Source organism: Saimiri boliviensis, chromosome 1 (assembly GCF_048565385.1).
Source record: "Saimiri boliviensis isolate mSaiBol1 chromosome 1, mSaiBol1.pri, whole genome shotgun sequence".
In the NCBI taxonomy this organism is placed as follows: domain Eukaryota; kingdom Metazoa; phylum Chordata; class Mammalia; order Primates; family Cebidae; genus Saimiri; species Saimiri boliviensis.
Genome location: NC_133449.1, coordinates 237,944,752 through 237,967,047, shown reverse-complemented (window position 1 = coordinate 237,967,047; position 22,296 = coordinate 237,944,752). Strand labels below are relative to the sequence as shown.

Here is a 22,296-nt window from a genome sequence, read left to right as displayed (position 1 = left end):
AGCATTTTCTGGTGTTGTCCCTTTTTATGAAAACCAGGATGGTTTCACATATTCATTTGAAAATCTTATTCCTTAATAAGGATTAATCTTAGTCTTGAAATGAATACTTTATTTAGTATAAAATTTGAAAGGGACAAAAGATACCAGCTACCTAGTTCCTCTCCCCAGAGGCAACTAATGTCATCAGTTTCTTTTGTATTTCTCCAGAGATTAAAAACAATAAAGATACTGGCCAAAGTACATTGATTTCTCCGCCCCCCCCCCCCGCCCCTTTAAAATACTAGCATACCAGAGCTGGGCACAGTGGCTCATGCCTGTAATTGCAGCACTTTGAGAGGCTGAGGTGAGTGGATTGCTTGAGCCCAGGAGTTCAAGAACACCCTGGGCATTATTGCTAAATCCCCTCTCTGCAAAAAATATAAAGATTAGCCAGGCATGGTAACACATGCCTCTAGTCCCAGCTACTCGGGACCAAGGTGGGAGGACTGATTGAGCCCAGGAGGTCGAGGCTGCAGTGAGCCAAGACTATGCCACTCTACTTCAGTCTGGGTGACAGAGCAAGACCCTGTTTCAAAAAAAAAGAAAAAAATAACTATCATATCAAATGTATTATTAGCAATATATTTTATCTTGGGTATTGTCCATATCACTATGCAATGAGTCGACTGAATTATGTTTTTTTTTTTAAATTATAACCAAGAAGAAGCACTATTCTTTTTTATAGCTGTATAATAGTCTATTAAATAGCTATACATGATGGATTGACTGATTGAGGTGGAATCTCGCTCTGTCACCCAGGCTGGAGTGCAGTGGCTCAATCTCAGCTCACTGCAACCTCTACCTCCCGGGTTCAAGTGATTCTTCTGCCTTAGCCTCCTGAGTAGCTGGGATTACAGGTGCCCACCACCACACCCAGGTAATTTTTAGTAGAGAGGGATTTTTGCCATGTTGGCCAGGCTGGTCTCGAACTCCTGACCTTAGATGATCTGCCTGCCTCGGCCTCCCAAAGTGCTGGGATTACAGGCATGAGCCCATGAGCCACTGTGCCAGCTGGTATGCTTAACATATTCATCCTAAATGATGTACACTTTTCCCCAATGAATGAACAATATCTTTCCCAGAGCATGGTAATGATGGAAGGGTTTTGGCTCACGCTTGCAATCTGAGCACTTTGGAAGGCTGAGGTGGGTGGATTGCCTGAGCTCAGGAGTTTGAGACCAGCCTGGGTAAAATGGTGAAATCCTGTCTCTTCTAAAATACAAAATAATTAGATGGATGTGGCAGCATGTGCCTGTAATCCCAGTTACTTGGGAAGCTGAGGCAGGAGAATTGCTTAAACGCAGGAGGCAGAGGTTGCAGTGAGTGGAGATTGCATCACTGCACTCCAGCCTGGGTGACAGAGCGAGACTTAGTCTTAAAAATAAAAATAAAAATAATAAGCTGGGCGCGGTGGCTCAAGCCTGTAATCCCAGCACTCTGGGAGGCTGAGGCGGGTGGATCACGAGGTCAAGAGATCGAGACCATCCTGGTCAACATGGTGAAACCCCGTCTCTACTAAAAATACAAAAAAATTAGCTGGGCATGGTGGCACGTGCCTGTAATCCCAGCTACTCAGGAGGCTGAGGCAGGAGAATTGCCTGAACCCAGGAGGCGGAGGTTGCGGTGAGCCGAGATCGCGCCATTGCACTCCAGCCTGGGCAACAAGAGCGAAACTCCGTCTCAAAATAAATAAATAAATAAAAATAAAAATAAAGAAAAATAAAGAAATTGTAAATTGTAGTTCGTAGTAGAGTACTGAGTGTTATAGAGGATTCAAAGGACATCTGCTTCAATGGGAATAAAAACACGTAAGTCATAGTGTATCTTTCCTAAAGCATTCTTGCAGGTGCTTAGTAACTGATGAGCACCTCTCTTCCTCACCACTCTAGTGGATAGAGAAGGAATTGGATGGAGAACATTGTGTCTGTCCATCCATGCTAAGGATGAGGTAACTCAGCATTAAGATGTATTTTTCTCCATAGCATATCGTACATTCCATGAAAAGAGCACTAATGTTGAGTATGCAGCTTGATGAGTTTTCCCAGATATGAGCACTTAACTTCGACCACCAAGATAAAGACATTTTGAGCCCCACATCAGGTCCCCATGGGCCCTTTCTCCATCAGTACCCACCCACACCCACCCCAAGGTAACTGCTGTTTTGATGTCTGTCATCATCTGTTTCTGTGTTATTACTGGACTTGATATAAAATGGAATCATGCAAATTACTCTCATATCTGGCTCCTTTTGCTTATAATGTCCTATACCTTAGAATTTTAAGGTAGTCAGCTTGGAGAATTAATCCTGCATTGGGGACGCCAGAATTTAGCTGCAGATGGGTGCCTCTCCAAGCTTACCAAATGAACTTGGGAGAGCCCTATTAGGTACACTCCCCACTATCCTGTCCACACACAGGTTGAATTACCCTTCGTAAGTCAAGAAAGTTGAATGTTGCTGCAGTGCAAAGCTTTCAAAGCAGGTTGACTCCTTGCAGTGTCAAATGAGATCATTTGGTAGTAATAGGCTGGTAGGATGATATTAGGACTTTATCCAAGTTAGAGGAATTATAGAAACCCAGTTTAAACTAGTTTACGACTGGGCATGGTGGTTCAGGCTGATAATCCTAGCACTTTGGGAAGCCAATGAGGTGGGAGGATTGCTTGAGGCCAGGAGTTCAAGACCAGCCTGAGCAACATTGGGAGACCCTCTCTCAATTGAAAAAAAAAACCATGGAAAAAAATAGCAGGCCGGGCGCGGTGGCTCAAGCCTGTAATCCCAGCACTTTCGGAGGCTGAGGCGGGTGGATCACGAGGTCAAGAGATCGAGACCATCCTGGTCAACATGGTGAAACCCCGTCTCTACTAAAAATACTAAAAATTAGCTGGGCATGGTGGCATGTGCCTGTAATCCCAGCTACGCAGGAGGCTGAGGCAGGAGAATTGTCTGAACCCAGGAGGCGGAGGTTGCGGTGAGCCGAGATCGTGCCATTGCACTCCAGCCTGGGCAACAAGAGCGAAACTCCGTCTCAAAAAAAAAAAAAAAAAAAAAAAAAATAGCTTAGGGAAAAAGGAGGAATTACCTGAGTCACATGAGGCCCAAGAATGCCGCTAGCTTCAGGCATGACATAATCAAGGGATTCAGAAGATGGCAGGGCTCTATGTGCTCTCTTTCATCTGTTGATTTGTTGGCTTTATTCTCAGATCAGCTTCTGTTGTGATGGGAGATCCACCTATGTTTTTTGTTTTTGTTTTTGTTTTTAAACTTTTTAGAGACAGGGTCTCACTGTTTCACCCAGGCTGGACTGCTGTGTTGTGATCATAGCTCACTAAATCCTCAAACTCCTGCTCTCAAGTGATCCTTCTGCCTCAGCCTCCTGAGTAGCTAGTACTACAGGTGCATGCAACCACATCTGGCTTGTTTTTGTTTTTTGTTTTTTTTTTGAAATGGAGTCTAGCTCTGTCACACAGGCTGGAGTACATTGGTGCCATCTTGGCTTATTGCAACCTCTACCTCCCAGGTTCAAGTGATCCTCCTACCTCAGCCTCCCAAGTAGCTGGGATCACAGCCATGCACCATCACACCCAGCTAGTTTTTGTATTTTTAGTAGACACAGGAGTTTCACCATGTTAGTCAGGCCATGCACCAGCACACCAGCTAGTTTTTGTATTTTTAGTAGAGACGGGAGTTTGACCATGTTAGCCAGGCGGGTCTCAAACTCCTAACCTCAAGTGATTCCCCTGCCTTGGCCTCCCAAAGTGCTGGGATTACAGGTGTGAGCTACCACACCCAGCTGGCTTGTTCTTTTTATTCTTCGTTCATTTGTTTTATTCTCACACACACTCCTCCACGCTGCCTTTGTTGCTCCTACCTTGCCCTGTCTCTCAGTGTAGTTGTTGGGCACTTTCTCCACCCCTATTTTGTGGCCTCCATGAGAACATGGACCTGGTCTTCCCACGGTCACCTGGCTCAGTACTCTACGCATGTTAGGGGTTCAGGATAATTACTGAATTGAAACACATGCATAAGAATCCTTTTCTTACTATCCACAGAGTCAGTGAAGGCAGAGAAACAATCCATGACTAACATCCAGTGCCATGACTGTTAGAATGATGTTTGTTACACACACTGTATTTTAGAGCTGCCGTCATTATTGGGAGGCATATCTGAGTCTTGCTTATCAGAGAACATTCTCCTGGCTTCAAGGATGATAGTGACCGGAAAAGGTCCAATCAGAACGTTTTTGCTGTATAAGCTTTGGGAAAGGGAACTTCATGCTAGACTGAAAAGATAATGCAGCTAGGGAAATGTGGATGGCCCAGCCTGGGCAACATAGTGAGACCCTGTGTCTACAAAAAAATTAAAAATTAGCCCAGTGTGGTGTTGCTGACACCTGTAGTCAGTACTTTTCTTGTGAAACATTTTGCTTTTAGCTTTCATGCTAGACCAAGTATGCTACTATTTTAAAGAGTGTAGGGGGAGGGGAGGACAACTTCCAAGGTGAAGACATATATCAGTGTCATAAAAATTCCGGCAGGAGGCCTGCTTTTGATGTTTCACTTTTGGTATTATGGTTTTTTTTCTAATTTATTTTGCCCTTTAGTTTCCTCTCTCTTTGGCCCCACCCCTAAAATAGATCCACTGCGTTCTAAACGTTTGGTTTTGCTCCCTTAAAGAAGCAGCATAAAGCCGGGCGCGGTGGCTCAAGCCTGTAATCCCAGCACTTTGGGAGGCCGAGGCGGGTGGATCACGAGGTCAAGAGATCGAGACCATCCTGGTCAACATGGTGAAACCCCGTCTCTACTAAAAATACAAAAAAATTAGCTGGGCATGGTGGCACGTGCCTGTAATCTCAGCTACTCAGGAGACTGAGACAGGAGAATTGCTTGAACCCAGGAGGTGGAGGTTGTGGTGAGCCGAGATCGCGCCATTGCACTCCAGCCTGGGTAACAAGAGCGAAACTCCGTCTCAAAAAAAAAAAAAAAAAAAAGCGGCATAGTACCTGGCAGTTTTGGCAGAGTGTCTAGGAACTTGTTAATCATTGACTCATGGAGAAAGTCACATTTTCCTTCTATTAGAAGTAACATTAGCATAGCACACAAAGCCATATTACCTGAATAAAACTTTTTTTTTTTTTTTGAGACAGAATCTCATTCTGTCACCCAGGCTTGTACCATCTCGGCTCGCTGCAACCTCTGCCTCCTGAGTTCAAGCGATTCCCCTGCCTCAGCCTTTCAAGTAGCAGGGATTACAGATGCCTGCCACAATGCTTGGCTAATTTTTATATTTTTTGTAAAGGCAGGTTTCCGCTATGTTGGCCAGGCTGGTCTTGAACTACTGGCTTCAAGTGATCCACCTACCTTGGCCTCCCAAAGTGCTGGGATTACAGGTGTGAGCTACTGCCTCTGGCCATAAATCTTCAAAGAAGAAATAAATACCACTCTCACCTGCATCTACACACATGTACCCCAAAGAGTCTGCAGGAAATTGTGTGCTTAGAAATCTAAGACTCTGACAACAGAGCAAAGCACATGTAGATCACTTAGAAGAGGGACTAAACCTGGTAGTTTATAAAGCTCAGTATGATAGTTTATGTAAACTGGCATCAAAAAGAAATGCTTCAGACATTTTAAATGGTTGATTAGAAAGCTAGGCTGTTCTTGCCCTTTTCTACAGGAAAATGAAACTTCGTATTTCTTTTACTCAGAAGTAGCTCCCACTTTCAACATTGGTATTTTATTCCTCAGGATTATTTTCATGTTTGTGGCTGAAACATAAGCTATTTAAATATGCAATTCTGATGCAACTTTAAATAATTTTATTAGAAAAAAATAGTAAGTGTGTGATGGTAACCCTTCTGTTCATTCTGCTGGCTTCAGGATTAACAACAATTTTAAAAAGAATCCTAAAAGGACTCTTAACTTTATTGCAATGTAAAGCTTTTCCATTTTTTAGTTTAGATATTTAGTTTATTCTGCGAGATTTTATCTTAATATGAGAATTGATATATGGGAGTATAAGATTAATATTATAGGCCGGGTGCGGTGGCTCACGCCTATAATCCCAGCACTTTGGGAGGCCGAGGTGGGTAGATCATGAGGTCAAGAGATTGAGACCATCCTGGCCAACATGGTGAAACCCCATCTCTACTAAAAAATACAAAAATTAGCTGGGTGTGGTGGCGCATGCCTGTAGTCCCCAGCTACACAGGAGGCTGAGGGAGGAGAATTGCTTGAACCCGGGAGGCGGAAGTTGCATTGAGCAAAGATCACGCCACTGCACTCCAGCCTGGCGACAGAGTGAGACTCCGTCAAAAAAAAAAAAAAAAGATTAATATTATAAAGAGCATATGTACATTCTTCCCCATGCAGCATTCCATGGAACTAGAAGAACCTGTAGAAAAGAATCTTGATCATTATTTTCCTGGTAGCCTTTGTAGAGTATGTCCCTGGCACAGGTTAAGTAAATGCTTCTTGTAGATCAGCCTGAACTTTTAAAATGAAATCTGAGATCCATTGTACTTAGAAGGTTTTAAAATGGCTAATCCCCTTTAAATTGGAAGCTACTGCTTGTGTGTATTAGGGGACCCTGAGCTGCTGTGAAATTGAATGCAGGAAACTAGGCATCTGGTCAGTGTAGAGCATGTGAAGTCCTTGTGTGAGTGCACCTGCATGCAGATGTCTCCTGGTGTTTGTTATTGCTGTGCTCTGTGATTACAGTGCACTGGCAAGCGGCTGTAGCGTACTCAACAATGATGCCTGTTTTTATTAGGGTTCCTGAAGTGGTTCGGGAGCTTCCAGTGACTTCACCTGTGAATGACTTCAGGCAGCCTCGTTACAGCAGCAGCGGTAACTTTGAGACACCTTCAGAAAGGACTCCTACAAAGGGAAGAGCAGGAAAGTCAAAGAGAACAGAGCAAGACCACTATGAAACGGACTACACAACTGGCGGCGAGTCCTGTGATGAGCTGGAGGAGGACTGGATCAGGTACCGAGTCAGCTCTCCCTTTCCTGGGCCACATGCACCTTCTGCTGATTCAAAGAGACCAATCAAGTTTTGGAGTTGTTGCCTCTTAAATTGAGGTCACTGGTGTAATTTCATTCTTTGCCAACCAGGACTGGAGACAGTGTTTTGTGTGGTATTGGTTGGTTTTTTTTTTTTTTGAGACGGAATTCCGCTCTTGTTACCCAGGCTGGAGTGCAATGGCGCGATCTCGGCTCACTGCAACCTCCGCCTCCTGGGTTCAGGCAATTCTCCTGCCTCAGCCTCCTGAGTAGCTGGGATTACAGGCACGCGCCACCATGCTCAGCTAATTTTTTGTGTTTTTAGTAGAGACGGGGTTTCACCATGTTGACCAGGATGGTCTCGATCTCTTGACCTCGTGATCCACCCGCCTTGGCCTCCCAAAGTGCTGGGATTACAGGCTTGAGCCACTGCACCCGGCGGTTGGTTTTTTCTTTAGCACCCTTTTGTGCTAAAGACTGAAGTAGAGGCTGGGCACGGTGGCTCACGCCTATAATCTTAGCACTTTGGGAGGCCAAGGTGGGTGAATCACCTGAGGTCAGGAGTTTGAGACCAGCCTGGCCAACATGGTGAAAACCTGTCTCTACTAAAAATACAAAAATCAGCTGGGCCTGGTGCCCAGCACCTGTAATCCCAGCTACTCTGGAAGCTGCGGCAGGAGAATTGCTTGAACCCTTAAGAAAGAGGTTGCAGTGAGCAGAGATCGCGCCATTGCACTCCAGCCTGGGTGACAATAGAATGAACTCTGTCTCAAAGAAAAAAAAGTGATGCCAAAGGAAAACCATAGCACTGTCTGGGAATTTTACAATCAGTAAAACAAAGTTCCTCTATACCCAGATTTTATTTGAAAGGCCTTTCTTTTTTTTTTTTTTTTTTTTTTTTTTTTTTTTTTTTTTTTTTTTTGAGACGGAGTTTCACTCTTGTTACCCAGGCTGGAGTGCAATGGCGCGATCTCGGCTCACCGCAACCTCCGCCTCCTGGGTTCAGGCAATTCTCCTGCCTCAGCCTCCTGAGTAGCTGGGATTACAGGCACGCGCCACCATGCCCAGCTAATTTTTTTTGTATTTTTAGTAGAGACGGGGTTTCACCATGTTGACCAGGTTGGTCTCGATCTCTCGACCTTGTGATCCACCCGCCTCGGCCTCCCAAAGTGCTGGGATTACAGGCTTGAGCCACCGCGCCCGGCTGAAAGGCCTTTCTTTGGTGCTTCCCCCCACCAACTTTTTTTTTTTTTTTTTTTTTTTTTTTGAGACCAAGTTTAACTCTGTTGTCCAGCCTGGAGTGCAGTGGCACGATCTTGGCTCACTGCAACCTCTGCCTCCCAGGTTCAGGCAGTTCTCCTGCCTCGGACTCCTGAGTAGCTGGGATTACTGGAGTGAACCACCACGCCCAGCTAATTTTTGTATTTTTAGTAGAGATGAGGTTTCACCATGTTGGTCAGGCTGGTTTTGAACTCCTGACCTCGTGATCCACCCACCTTGGCCTCCCAAAGTTCTGGGATTACAGGCATGAGCCCCCATGCTCGAACGGTTTTGTTTTTTGAGACAGGGTCTAGCTCTGTTGCACTGGCTGGAGTGCAGCCTCCCAAAGTGCTGGGATTACAGGCCTGAACCACCTTGCCTGGCCAGCAATTACTTTTTAAGTTAAGCTTTCATGATAAGACCAGAGTTTCGCCGGGCGCGGTGGCTCAAGCCTGTAATCCCAGCACTTTGGGAGGCCGAGGCGGGTGGATCACGAGGTCGAGAGATCGAGACCATCCTGGTCAACATGGTGAAACCCCATCTCTACTAAAAGTGCAAAAAATTAGCTGGGCATGGTGGCACGTGCCTGTAATCCCAGCTACTCAGGAGGCTGAGGCAGGAGAATTGCCTGAGCCCAGGAGGTAGAGGTTGCGGTGAGCCGAGATCGCGCCATTGCACTCCAGCCTGGGTAACAAGGGCGAAACTCCGTCTCAAAAAAAAAAAAAAAAAAAAAAAGACCAGAGTTTCTTTTAAAGTTTAATCCAAAGAACTTCGGCAAAGAGTTTCGTAAACAATTGAGGTAACAGTTTAGTGTTTGGCTATGGTTCTGGTTAAGCTTCTTTGTGTGTCGGTGGTTTTGTTCCGGTCTACCCACCATCACCAAATGTATTTGTGTATGACGTGTAGGCTTCCTATGCCTGAGTATTCTGAGGACTAAGACAACATCAGAAACATTTGCGATGTGAATGGTAATCAAAACATTGCTTCTCAGAGAGTGAGGAAGGATAGGTGGGGCATGGATAGCTTGAGATCCTCAATGATTTTGATACTTTATCTTCCCTTCTGCCCTCAAGAGTTTTTGGCCTGATTTAGCCACCTATCTGTAAAATATTCACCTAACTTGTATCATGGAAGATTTAATTGAAAACTTTGAAAATCCAGAATTCTTGTTTCCCTTTTGATCAAATCATTTAAGTTTCTCCCCTCTGTAAAATGAAGATATTAGAATGTTAGATCTACAATTTGAAATTCCACATCATTGTGAAACTCCAGCCCTGTGAAAGGATTCGAATTATTTTCTCTATGGATTATGTGTTGATGGCATCATCTTCCTGTGTCAGAAGTGCTGGTATATTGAGAGATATACGTGACACAGAATTTCAGTTTTTCTTCTTTATACTTTAATGAATTGTTTTAACAGTGAGCACATGTTTTTATACATGTACATTTTTAATGTCTATTTTTGTTATGAAAGGACTAGATAAGCTAGTTCCACTTTGGAAAAACAAGACCAAAACATAAATAAACCAGTTTGAAAACTATGGGTGGTGGCAGGAAACAGCCACTTCCAGTCAGCTGTGCTGCCACTGTGGTGATCAAAGCAGACTTTGTGTTCCAGAATTCCAGTTTTAAGACTTTTAAACAGGCAGGGCACAGTGGCTCATGCCTATGATCCAGCACTTTGGGAGGCCGAGGCAGGTGGATCACCTGAGGTCAGGAGTTTGAGACCAGCCTGGCCAACATGGTAAAACCCTGTCTCTTCTAAAATACAAAAATTAGCCAGGCATGGTGGCTAGCACCTGTAATCCCAGCTACTTGGGACGCTGAGGCACAAGAATCACTTGAACCCGGGAGGTGGAGGTTGCAGTGAGCCGAGATTGCACCACTGCACTCCAGCCTGGGCAACAGAGTGAGACTGTCCCCCACAAAAGAAAAAAAAAAGGCCTTGAGACATAAGTAGTCCATTACTGATATTGTGTATGGAGAATAAATGAGTTTCTATGACTTGTACCTTCAGTTTTGTAAATGATTTTCAAAGTTTCTTCTACAAATTATGTAGGCATAGTTTTAATTTTTTTAAAATGAGCAGTAATAATCATTCTTAATAGAACTTGTTTGTGTTCTAGCTCCCTTTCCCCATAAGAAACAAAAAGGAGGCCGGGCGCGGTGGCTCAAGCCTGTAATCCCAGCACTTTGGGAGGCTGAGGCGGGTGGATCACGAGGTCGAGAGATCGAGACCATCCTGGTCAACATGATGAAACCCCGTCTCTACTAAAAATACAAAAAATTAGCTGGGCATGGTGGTGCGTGCCTGTAATCCCAGCTACTCAGGAGGCTGAGGCAGGAGAATTGCCTGAACCCAGGAGGCGGAGGTTGCGGTGAGCCAAGATCGTGCCATTGCACTCCAGCCTGAGTAACAAGAGCGAAACTCCGTCTCAAAAAAAAAAAAAAAAAGAAACAAAAAGGAAACAAGAAAATGTCATTCTGCCTACTCCACCAGCTTTATTATCTTTGAGGAAGGAGTGTTGAATTTTATGTCTGCTAAGAATATATATGTAATTCTTTTCTCTCCCAACTTTTAGGGAATACCCACCTATCACTTCAGATCAACAAAGACAACTGTACAAGAGAAATTTTGACACTGGCCTACAGGAATACAAGAGCTTACAATCAGAACTTGATGAGATTAATAAAGAATTCTCTCGTTTGGATAAAGAATTGGATGACTATCGAGAAGAAAGTGAAGAGTATATGGTAAATTCAACCTGATATTTGTATATTATATAGATTGAATCTAATCTATGGAGATATACAGCATCCTTTATATTAATGTTTATTTTTTAAAAAGTGCTGGTAATTATCAAACTGTAAGTTCATTGAAGAACAGTTGAGATTGGGTTTTGGATGAAATTCTTTTCTAATAGAAGTCCGTACTAATGTATAATAGTTAAGAATTACAAAGCACTATTCTATTTACATCTATCCTATTTAAAATAAAATAGCCCGGCCAGGCATGGTGGCTCATGGCTGTAATCCCCCACACTTTGGGAGGCTGAGGCAGGTGGATCACCTGAGGTCAGGAGTTCGAGAATAGCCTGGCCAACATGCCAAAACCTCGTCTCTACTAAAAATACAAAAAATAGCCTGCTGTGGTGGCAGATGCCTGTAATCCCAGCTACTAGGGAGGCTCAGGCAGAAGAATTGCTTGAACCCAGGAGGGAGGTTGCAGTGAGCTGAGACTGCGCCATTGCACTCCAGCCTGGGTGACAGAGTGAGACTTCATCTCAAAATAAATTGAAAAATAGCCGTATTATCTTTTCTATGTATAAAGCCAATTCATTCTTTCTGTAGAAAAGAACTTAATAACACAGAACTGTATACAGAAAAAGAAATCACCTTAAATCCTACTATCAAGAAATCCTTATCACCAAAATATTAGTTGTTAAAATAACCTCTCCAGGCAGGAATCACATAACCTTCTTTAAGAAAATATCAGGCTGGGTATGGTGGCTCACGCCTGTAATCCCAGCACTTTGGGAGGCCAAGGTGGGTGAATATCGAGGTCAAGAGATCGAGACCATCCTGGTCAACATGATCAAACCCCTTCTCTACTAAAAATACAAAAAATTAGCTGGGCATGGGGGCACACACCTGTAATCCCAGCTACTCAGGAGGCTGAGGCAGGAGAATTGCTTGAACACAGGAGGCGGAGGTTGCAGTGAGCTGAGATCGCGCCATTGCACTCCAGCCTGGGTAACAAGAATGAAACTCTGTCTCAAAAAAAAAAAAAAGAAAGAAAACATCATCTTCCATGTTTCATTTACTTTCTTTCTGTCTTTTAAATCAGCAGTTTATGGTTATCTTTTTTTTCCTCCCTTGATCACCTGGCTGAGATCGTATTTGTCCATGTAAAGTTACTGTTTTTTTTTTTTTTTTTCCTAAATCCATCCTTTTCATACTGTATTTTGTATACAGACTGAAATTAATAAAGTTACCCCATCTTTTAGAGGGAGATTAGTCTCTTGTTTATTTGTTCCTTTATCAGTCACTTAAGTAAGTACGGACTCACGGATATCTGTTTTATGCTGTGAGTTATAATCCAAGGCTGCTTTATTTTGTAGCTCTAATTGTTCTCACTTTGACCATTGGGAACTCTTTCAGTCGCTTCCTGTGTCCCTTTGATGGGCTCTTATCATTGTGAGGTTTTATCTTTAAAAAAAAAAACATTCTTGCACTGTTTATTTTTGGCTTTTCTTACTCAATAGCAAGTTATTGTTTTATATCAATAATAAAGGCCTACTTAGTTTTACGTTTTCTAATGTGTTAAAATTAGGTAAACAATTTTCTTTTTTTTTTTTTTTTTTTTTCTTTTTTTTTATTGCATTTTAGGTTTTGGGGTACATGTGATGAACATGCAAGATTGTTGCATAGGTACACACATGGCAGTGTGCTTTGCTGGGTAAACAATTTTCAATTTGATTGTTGTATCATAATTTAAGAGTCATTTTCTATGGATAGATATTTAAGTATGTCTTCCCCTATTCCAGTAGTAGCAGTATATACTGGTGAACCTCTCTGTTTTTGCTCTCTTGTCTGCCTATCTAATTTTTTTTTTTTTTTTTTTTTAATGTGGAGTATTGCTCTGTCGCCGAGCCTGGAGTGCAATGGCTCGATCTTGGCTCACTGCAACCTCCACTTCCTAGGTTCAAGTGATTCTCCTGTCATAGCCTCCCAGGTAGCTGGGATTACAGGCATGCACCACCACACCTGGCTAATTTAGTATTTTTAGTAGAGACAGGGTTTCGCCATGTTGGTCAGTCTGGTCTCAAACTCCTAACTTCAAGTGGTCACCTTCCTCAGCCTCCCAAGGTGCTGGAATTACAGGTGTAAGCCACAGTGCCCAGCCTGCTTATCTAATTAGAACTAATTCCAGAATGTGAAATTGCTGAGAGTCAGAGGGTATGTACCTTTAAAATTCTGTTGCAAAATTCCTCCAGAGAGATTACACTAACTGCATCTTCCTAGTGATGCCATACAGGGCTCATTTGATGTACATCTCACTTATAGCTGTAAAATTTTTCTGCCATTTTCCAGTTGAGGTGATCTGCTTTTTAGTTTTGACATATTCACATCTTTATATAGTTAGACTTGTGTATTTCTTTTATGGTTTCTATATGGTGTTATAGATCTTTCTTAATTCAGTAAACATTTGTTGATCACCTATTGTTCATTGATGATGTGGAAATGCTGAGGTTAGAGACATAAAACCCTGTCCCCACCCTCAAAGAGCTCTCATATTTTAAGAAAAAAACTGACATCTAAAACAAAAGAGAACAAAAACAACAAAACAAAAAAAGCCACGACATCTAAACAATTTAGACAATATAATTAACGCTGTATTTGCATCACGTGTAGAAAGCACTGTAACTGACTGCTCTTAGGACAAATAAAGTCTTTGAAGGCTTCACAGTGAAGGAACCATTAACAATTTTCCAGACAGAAGGGTGGGGAGAGGTGCATGATTACAGTCATAAGGAAACATGATCAAAATCTTGAGGCATTTAACATGTTTCAGTTTTTTTTTTTTTTGAGACAGAGTTTCGCATTGTTACCCAGACTGGAGTGCAATGGCACGATCTCAGCTCACTGCAACCTCCGCCTCCTGGGTTCAAGCAATTCTCCTGTCTCAGTCTCCCGAGTAGCTGGGACTACAGACATGCACCACCACGCCCGGCTAATTTTTGTATTTTTAGTAGAGACGGGGTTTCACCATGTTGACCAAGATGGTCTTGATCTCTTGACCTCGTGATCCACCCGCCTCGGCCTCCCAAAGTGCTGGGATTATAGGCGTGAGCCACCGCGCCCGGCCCCATGTCTCAGTTTTTAAAGGAGTTGCTGATGATGGGTGCTGAGACTGGAAAGGTAGGAAACTGGATGAAGGGAGAAGTTAATGTGAAGTTCAGACCAGTTGTGTAGTGGGATATTACCTGATCAGAGCTCTGTGTTATAAAAGACCTTCCTGGTGTCAGTGTAGCATGGGGACTGGCATGAAGGAGAGATGAGAAGTAGCTTAACAGAGAGTTACCTGCCTATGTGAGTGAAATGTGAAAGATACAGTATCATAGATGTCTTTTCACTGAATTCCTTCAGACCTTCCTGCTGATCATGAGTTTTAGGAGCTTTATGACTTCATTGTTTTAATTGCTGTTATTTTTGTCATCAGCTGTCATTTTTATCTTCAAAGTATAACCGTAAGGAATATTACTTTTGAAAGAGAAAATGCTCCAATAAACATATTCCTTTGTGTCTTCATTAATAGGCTGCCGCTGATGAATACAATAGACTGAAGCAAGTGAAGGGAGTAAGTATCGGAGACTGTTTTTGAGAGAACTTTTCTTCTTTTTTTTTTATTCTTGTACCTACTCATCTGGAGGAAGAACTTTTCTGTGTTACTCATTTTTATTTTTCTTAAATTTTTTACATCGAATTTAGCATTTAGAATGACTATGAATTCCTTGCCAAATATGCACTGATTATCATAAAAAGCCCTTAAAGATGAAAACTATAACTGAGGTTTTGGAACTTTAATTTCAGCTATTTAAAGCTGCAACCAGTACTGAGTTTTTAAACCTTTTTATTATTTTTTTTAAATCCAATGTGTGTTTATTGAGATAGTTTCCCATTCATCTTGACTCAAGGTACTTTGGGTGCTGCTTCCTCCCTAGGGAGCATCTTTCGTTAAGCCTTGCTTTGCCTCCTGTAGGCTGTGAAGGACAGTGGAGCAGCCAACACACAAAACTACTGCTAGTGCCAGGCTGCCCCCCATGGTGATTTTATCACATCCTGGGCATTTACACCCATGAAGTAGGAGTAGGGGCTCTGTACCAGGCATTGCTTTTCCTTTTCTCCTCTTCTGGAGAGGGATGAAGGAGATCCTCTGTGAGAGACATGTTGTTGTGGGGGGATTGCCACCACTGGAAAAGCTGATGTTTTTTTTTTTTTGAGACGGAGTTTCGCTCTTGTTACCCAGGCTGGAGTGCAATGGCGCGATCTCGGCTCACCGCAACCTCTGCCTCCTGGGTTCAGGCAATTCTCCTGCCTCAGCCTCCTGAGTAGCTGGGATTACAGGCACGAGCCACCATGCCCGGCTAATTTTTTTGTATTTTTAGTAGAGACGAGGTTTCACCATGTTGACCAGGATGGTCTCGATCTCTCGACCTCGTGATCCACCCGCCTCGGCCTCCCAAAGTGCTGGGATTACAGGCTTGAGCCACCGCGCCCTGCCAAAAAGCTGATTTTTAAATATATTTTTTAAAAGTTGAAGTATACATACGGAAAAGTGCACAAATCAAAATATATAACATAGTGAATTTTCACAATGTGACCACATACCAGTGTGTGCAGATCAAGAAATGTATTTCCTCCAGTGCCTCCCCACCCTCAGCGCCCCCACCCCACCCCTTGTACTCCTTTCCAGCGTTTACCCTCTTTCCAGAGGGGTCCACCATGCTCACTTCTAACATCATAGATAGAGTTCTGTTTATCTTGAACAGAACATAAATGGAACCATACAGTATGTATTTTGTATGTGATTTCTTTTGCTGAGTACCGTGTTTGTAAGGGTCCATTCATGGTTTATTAATATTATTTTGAGATGGAGTCCTGCTCTGTTACCCAAGATGGAGTGCAGTGGCACGATCTCCGTCCACTGCAACCTCCACCTCCTGGGTTCAAGCAGTTCTCCTGCCTCAGCCTAGCTGGGATTATAGGCACGTACCACCATGCCTGGCTAATTTTTTTATTTTTAGTATAGACAAGGTTTCGCCATGTTGACCAGGCAGGTCTCGAATTCCTGGCCTCAAGCGATCCGCCTGCCTCGACCTCTCAAAGTTCTGGGATTACAGGCGGGAACCACTGCACCTGTCCAGTTCATTGATTTTTATTGCTGTGTAGTGTTGTATATAAAACACAACTTTATGCATCGATTCTATTGTTAGTGAACATTTGGATTGTTCCCAGTTTTGGGCTTTTAAAAATATTACAGCTTCAGACTAGGCATGGTGGCTCATACCTGCAATCCTAGCACTTTGGGAGGCCGAGGCAGGCGGATCACCTAAGGTCGGGAGTTCAAGACCAGCCTGACCAATATGGAGAAACCCTGTCTCTACTAAAAAAAAAAAAAAAAAAAAAAAAAAAATGCAGCTTCAAACATTTGTAAATGTTTGAACATAGAAGTGATGGGCATGTGTGTATCCAGCTTTCATAGATACTGTCTTGTTTTGTTTTGTTTTTTTGAGACAGAGTTTCACTCTTGTTGCCCAGGCTGGAGTGCAATGGCGTGATTTCGGCTCACCGCAACCTCTGCCTCCTGGGTTCAAGCAATTCTCCTGCCTCAGCCTCCCGAATAGCTGGGACTACAGGCATGTGCCACCATGCCCAGATAATTTTTGTATTTTTAGTAGAGGCGGGTTTTTCACCGTGTTGAGCAGGATGATCTCCATCTCTTGACCTTGTGATCCACCCGCCTCGGCCTCCCAAAGTGCTGGGATTACAGGCGTGAGTCACTGCGCCTGGCCTAGTAGATACTGTCAAACAACCTTCCAAGTAGCTGTTCCAGTTTACATTCCCACCAACCATTCCAGACTCCTGTTGCTCTATACCGTTGGCAACACTTGGCATGTCAGTCATTATTGACTTAAAACATTAAGAAAAGTTTTATGTTAACATTTTTGTAAATTATCCAGGTGCTGTGATACATGCCTATAGTCCTAGCTACTAGGGAGACTGAGGCAGAAAGATTCCTTGAACCCAGGAGTTCAGAGCTGCAGGGAGCTGTAATTGTACCACTGCACTCCAGCCTAGGCAATAGGATGAGACCCTTTCCCCCCCAGAAAAAGTTATAAATTACAGGCATCATGATTTTAAGTAAGAGTTTAAAGGGTATACAGTAAAATTTCCCGTCTCTCTTATCCCCTATTCAGTTTTCCTTTCCCCAGTCAACTGAGATCACCAGTTTCTTGTTTTACTTACAGTTTTAGATGATGTGTTAGCAAAAAGGCCCATAAGTTTTCTTGGTCATTTTACAGATTTTTAGAAATGAGGTTATCCTTTGTAAAAACCCAGGTTAGAAGATAGGATTGAGCAAACAATCAGCCGCCTGTGTGGTTAGTGATACTGCCAGACACCTTGAGTATATTACTTCAGTTAACACTCCCAACAATTCTCTGACTAAATCTTCCACTTTTTTTGTTCACCTCTACCTTCCCAGCAGACCTGCTTTTATTTTGTTGAATTTATGTGATTTATTTTCTCCCTTTTTAGTCTGCAGATTACAAAAGTAAGAAGAATCATTGCAAGCAGTTAAAGAGCAAATTGTCACACATCAAGAAGATGGTTGGAGACTATGATAGACAGAAAACATAGAAGGCTGATGCCGAGTTATCTGAGAAATTAAGTATCTGACATCTCTGCAATCTTCTCAGAAGGAAATGTCTTTGGACCATAACCCAGGAAGCCAAACCTTTGTGAGCATCACAGAGTTTTGGTTGCTTTAATATCGTCAGTATTGAAGCATTTTATAAATAGCTTTCAATAATCAACTGGCCTGAACACTCCAATTAAGGATTTTATGCTTTAAACATTGGTTCTTGTATTAAGAAAGAAATACTGTTTGAGGTTTTTAAGCCTTAAAGGAAGGTTCTGGTGTGAACTAAACTTTCACATACCCCAGACAATGTCTTAATACCTACAGGTGTTTGTTTGCATAGGTGATCTCATTTAATCCTTTCAACCACCCTTCAGATAACTGTTATTTATAATCATTCTTTTCCACATAAGGAAACTGGGTTCCTGCAATGACATCTCTGAAGTGAAACTGCTTGTTTCCTAGCACACAGTTTTAGTTAAGTCTGTTTTATGACTCCATTAATAATAAAGTCCCTGGCCTTTCATGTTTTAGCTACTATGTATGTAACAATCTAACAGCCTGTCTATTAATTTTTTTTCTGTTATGCGAGTGGTTAAAAGAGGTTTTTCTTATGTTATCCTGATAATAAAGATCATGTATAAGTAACAAATGTGTGAAATTTAAAGATTTTAAATATATATGTTTTTAAAATCAAAGTTTAAACCCAGTGGTTAGAATTTTGTGTATTTTTAAATACTTTTTATCTTTTATGGTTTACATGCATTTTTAAAAAACCAGCTAGAACTTTTCATTATATCAGAATATCTGATTACATTTATAATTCCATTGTGACTTGACCTGTATCTTATAGGATTCAATTTCTATACATATTTTATAAGGTATTAAACCTGATGTTTCCATAATAACCTGTTTGATATTGTTAGTGCTGTTGACATACAGCTGTGGAGAACCACACTCAGGAGTTGTCTCTGTCGTTGTTTATACTCTTTTGGGTGCTGTGCTGGTTGGTCATTTCCCAGTCCTTTGGCTGTAGGAATGCTGATGTGTCTGGAAATAGAATGCTATACCATGAGATACCAAATAATTTCAAATGGTGCCCTTAAATTATATCACTTTTTTTAAAATTCAGATTTTTTTGCGGGGGGGTGCTGTGGATTTGTACACATGCAATGTGTTGTATTACAGGAGAGGAATGCTACAACAGGAGCCTTGGGAACCCACCATCTTATAGCAGTCTGTAAGAAAGCCTGTTTTTTTGTTGGAAAAATTCAGATTCTTATTAGTAAAATAAAATTAGTTGATAGCACTGTGCTAAGTTAATTGTGATAATCCTAGTTTAGACTTTTCTAAAAACCTTTTTTAGAATAATCTATAAACTGCCTTTTGTATGCATTTAAGATATTTAAGTATATAATTTTTGATATATGATTTTCAATTATTTTCCAGAGATAAACTTTAAAATGTTTCCATTATATGATGTATTTCTTCAAATGGAATGAATTCTTAATTTTCTGCATGCTGTTCATACTTAAGTTTTTTTTTTTTTTTTTGAGACAGAGGCTTGCTTTGTCACCAGGCGCCAGGCTGGAGTGCTGTCTCGACTCATTGCAACCTCCACCTCCCAGGTTCAAGCAGTTCTCCTGCCTCAGCCTCCCGAGTAGCTGGGACTACAGGTGTACGTCACCATGCCCAGCTAATTTTTGTATTTTAGCAGAGATGGGGTTTCACTGTGTTGGCCAGGATGGTCTCGATCTCTTGACCTCGTGATCTGCCCGCCTTGGCCTCCCAACGTGCTGGGATTACAGGTGTGAGCCACCACGCTCGGCCTTTTTTTTTTTTTTTTTGAGACAGAGTTTTGCTCTTGTTGCCCAGGCTGGAGTTCAGTGCTGCAATCTCAGCTCACTGCAACTTCCACCTCCCAGATTCAAGCGATTCTCCTGCCTCAGCCTCCTAAGTAGCTGGGATTACCGGCATGCACCACCACGCCCAGCTAATTTTGTATTTTTAGCAGAGATGAGGTTTCTCCATGTTGGTCAGGCTGGTCTTGAACTCCCCACCTCAGGTGATCTGCCCGCCTGGGCCTCCCAAAGTGCTGGGATTACAGGTATGAACCACCACGCCTGGCCAATACAAAAGGTATTTTCATAGCTTTTGGGTTCATACCAATGAAAAGGACTCTCTTGATGAGCACCTTTAACTACCTTTTCTGTGTTAAATTTTTAACAACTTGTTCTGGAAGTCAGTGTACTTAATTCATGAAGGCAAATTTGTCAGTATTTTCACAAAACAAAACTATTCAGCTGTATGCAGAAAGTGAAATAGCAAGAATTTGCATTGTAAAGTTGTGCCATAAAATTGGACTTCGAAATTTTAAAAATGAGAAAAATTTTCACGTGTATTTATTCCAAATACTATTTTAGGAAACCAGGATCAGAGTGTTTCTGTTGGTGTTGGCATTAACCAGCTGGACATAAATTCGAAAAGCCACTCAGTCAGTTTCCTAGTCTAAAAAGTCAAAGTTAGATTAGATTTCTGACATCCCTTCTATTTCTGACCTGTGGTTCTTGTTGCAGTTCTGCTTTGTTATAAACCATTGTTCTTTTTTTTTTTTTTTGAGACGGAATTTTGCTCTTGTTACCCAGGCTGGAGTGCAATGGCGCGATCTCGGCTCACCGCAACCTCCGCCTCCTGGGTTCAGGCAATTCTCCTGCCTCAGCCTCCTGAGTAGCTGGGATTACAGGCACGCGCCACCATGCCCAGCTAATTTTTTATATTTTTAGTAGAGACGGGGTTTCACCATGTTGACCAGGATGGTCTCAATCTCTTGACCTCATGATCCACCCGCCTCGGCCTCCCAAAGTGCTGGGATTACAAGCGTGAGCCACCGCGCACGGCCGCAATAAACCATTGTTCTAAGGAGTTTGTTGAAAGCACATAGTTTATTTCATAAAGATTCCCTGCCTATAAAGTGATGTCCTACATGTGTGACTTTGTATTAAAAGTATATAGGATCATTATTTTATTTTGAAAAATTTAAAGAAATACGGAGAAGTATAAAATACAAGTATCAACTACCTAGAAATGACATGTTAATGTTTTGTTACATGTGCCTATTTTTTTTTGAAATAAAATGAAGTCAACTAGTATTTGTAGTAAATAAGTTATATATACATAAATACATGATATTTAATCCTCACGACAATCTTGATGTGACCATTTCTTGTTTTATAGACAAGGAATTAATGATATGATACACTAACAAGTGGCAAAACAAGGGATTAGGATCTTGGTCTCTTGGACTGTTAGATTCTAATTCTTTTTTTTTTTTTTTCAAGGACGGGATTTCACCATGTTGGCCAGGCTGGTCTCAAACTCCTGACCTCAGGTGATCCCGCCTTGGCCTCCCAAGGTGCTAGGATTAGAGGCATGCCAAGGTCCTAGGATTACACTACACCCAGCCTGGACTATTAGGTTCTATACTTCCATCCTGTGTTGACTTTGTTAATCAATGGATTGGCTAATGTGAGATGTAAATAAAGTATTCTATGTTAATATTGAGTGCATTTTAAGTACTTATAAAGGCTTCCTGGGAAATATCTGTAAAGACCTGAATGGGTACATGTGTGTAAAGAAGAATCGGGACAGAAAAGTGCTTTTATCATGGCTCCAGGGAACTTAGCTGCAGTTGATGTTGAGAATTCCTCACACAAGGACATTCTCCTTGCTTCAGCATCAGGATGGAAGCGTTTCCCATCTGGACTTTTTCAAAGACTCAGCTGGAGGAATCAAGACTTCATAATTTCCTGGCAGCTCATGATCCTGCTACACTACACCATGCCTCTCGTGTGAAAGGACACATTTGATGGAGGACTGCGTCATCCCTCAGCGTTTCTTACTGTCTACGTTTATTCTAATGGGAAGAAGTGGGCAAAAACACTTCAATAATTTGGGTAGTTTTTAGAAAACGTTGTGTTCATAAATTAGAATGGTGCCATTTTGGCGTCATGAGAAGCATGGATCCATAACTAAGGTTTTGTGTATGACTACAATGAAATGTGGAAGTGTGTCTCCGAAAGGTTTCCAGTTGCTGCCACAAGACCTCCTTGGTATTGCCTGCATGTGTTGTCCTATTTTTGCTTTGTCCTTCTGTAGTTACTTGCTGTGGGACCTTGGAGAAATTAGCCCCCTTTGCTTCAGTTTTTTTGTATATGTGAAATATATTTGTAATAATCTCACAGTTAATGTGTGACTCAGTCCTTGTCCAAAAGTAAATATGCCTAGCTACCCCTATCTTCCAAAGCCAGAAGGTGAAACTTTAACAAGTTTTCTTTCTTTCTTTTTTTTTTTTTTTTTGCCAGGGGAGGGAGAAAGCGAGAGGGCACTTGAACAAGTTTTCTAAAAGCAAATTGCGTTTTTTAAAGCATGGGTATCATCCAATCCCATATGATTGGTCTGTGCTGGGTGCAGCCTTAGAGTGTAAATTCTTTTGAATTCTAGACAGAGAATGCAGGTTTGGCATTCTAACTATTTTTACATAATAAATGCTTCTTTAGGATAGAGCAAATAGT

The 22,296-nt window shown here is 42.0% G+C and overlaps 1 protein-coding gene across 4 annotated transcripts in view; it reads left to right on the top strand.

Moving 5' to 3' along the window:
- The window catches only part of OCLN (occludin), a 70,469-nt gene extending 48,504 nt beyond the window's left edge, over positions 1–21,965 (top strand). For all 4 annotated transcript variants that reach the window (XM_039468220.2, XM_039468224.2, XM_039468217.2 and 1 more), the window contains exons 6-9: positions 6,809–7,024; positions 10,884–11,055; positions 14,621–14,662; positions 17,623–21,965. In XM_039468220.2, coding sequence (XP_039324154.1) covers positions 6,809–7,024; positions 10,884–11,055; positions 14,621–14,662; positions 17,623–17,724 — 532 coding nt within the window. In that variant the 3' untranslated portion in view covers positions 17,725–21,965. The remainder of the gene's footprint in view (positions 1–6,808; positions 7,025–10,883; positions 11,056–14,620; positions 14,663–17,622) is intronic.
- The last annotated feature ends 331 nt before the right edge of the window (positions 21,966–22,296 follow it).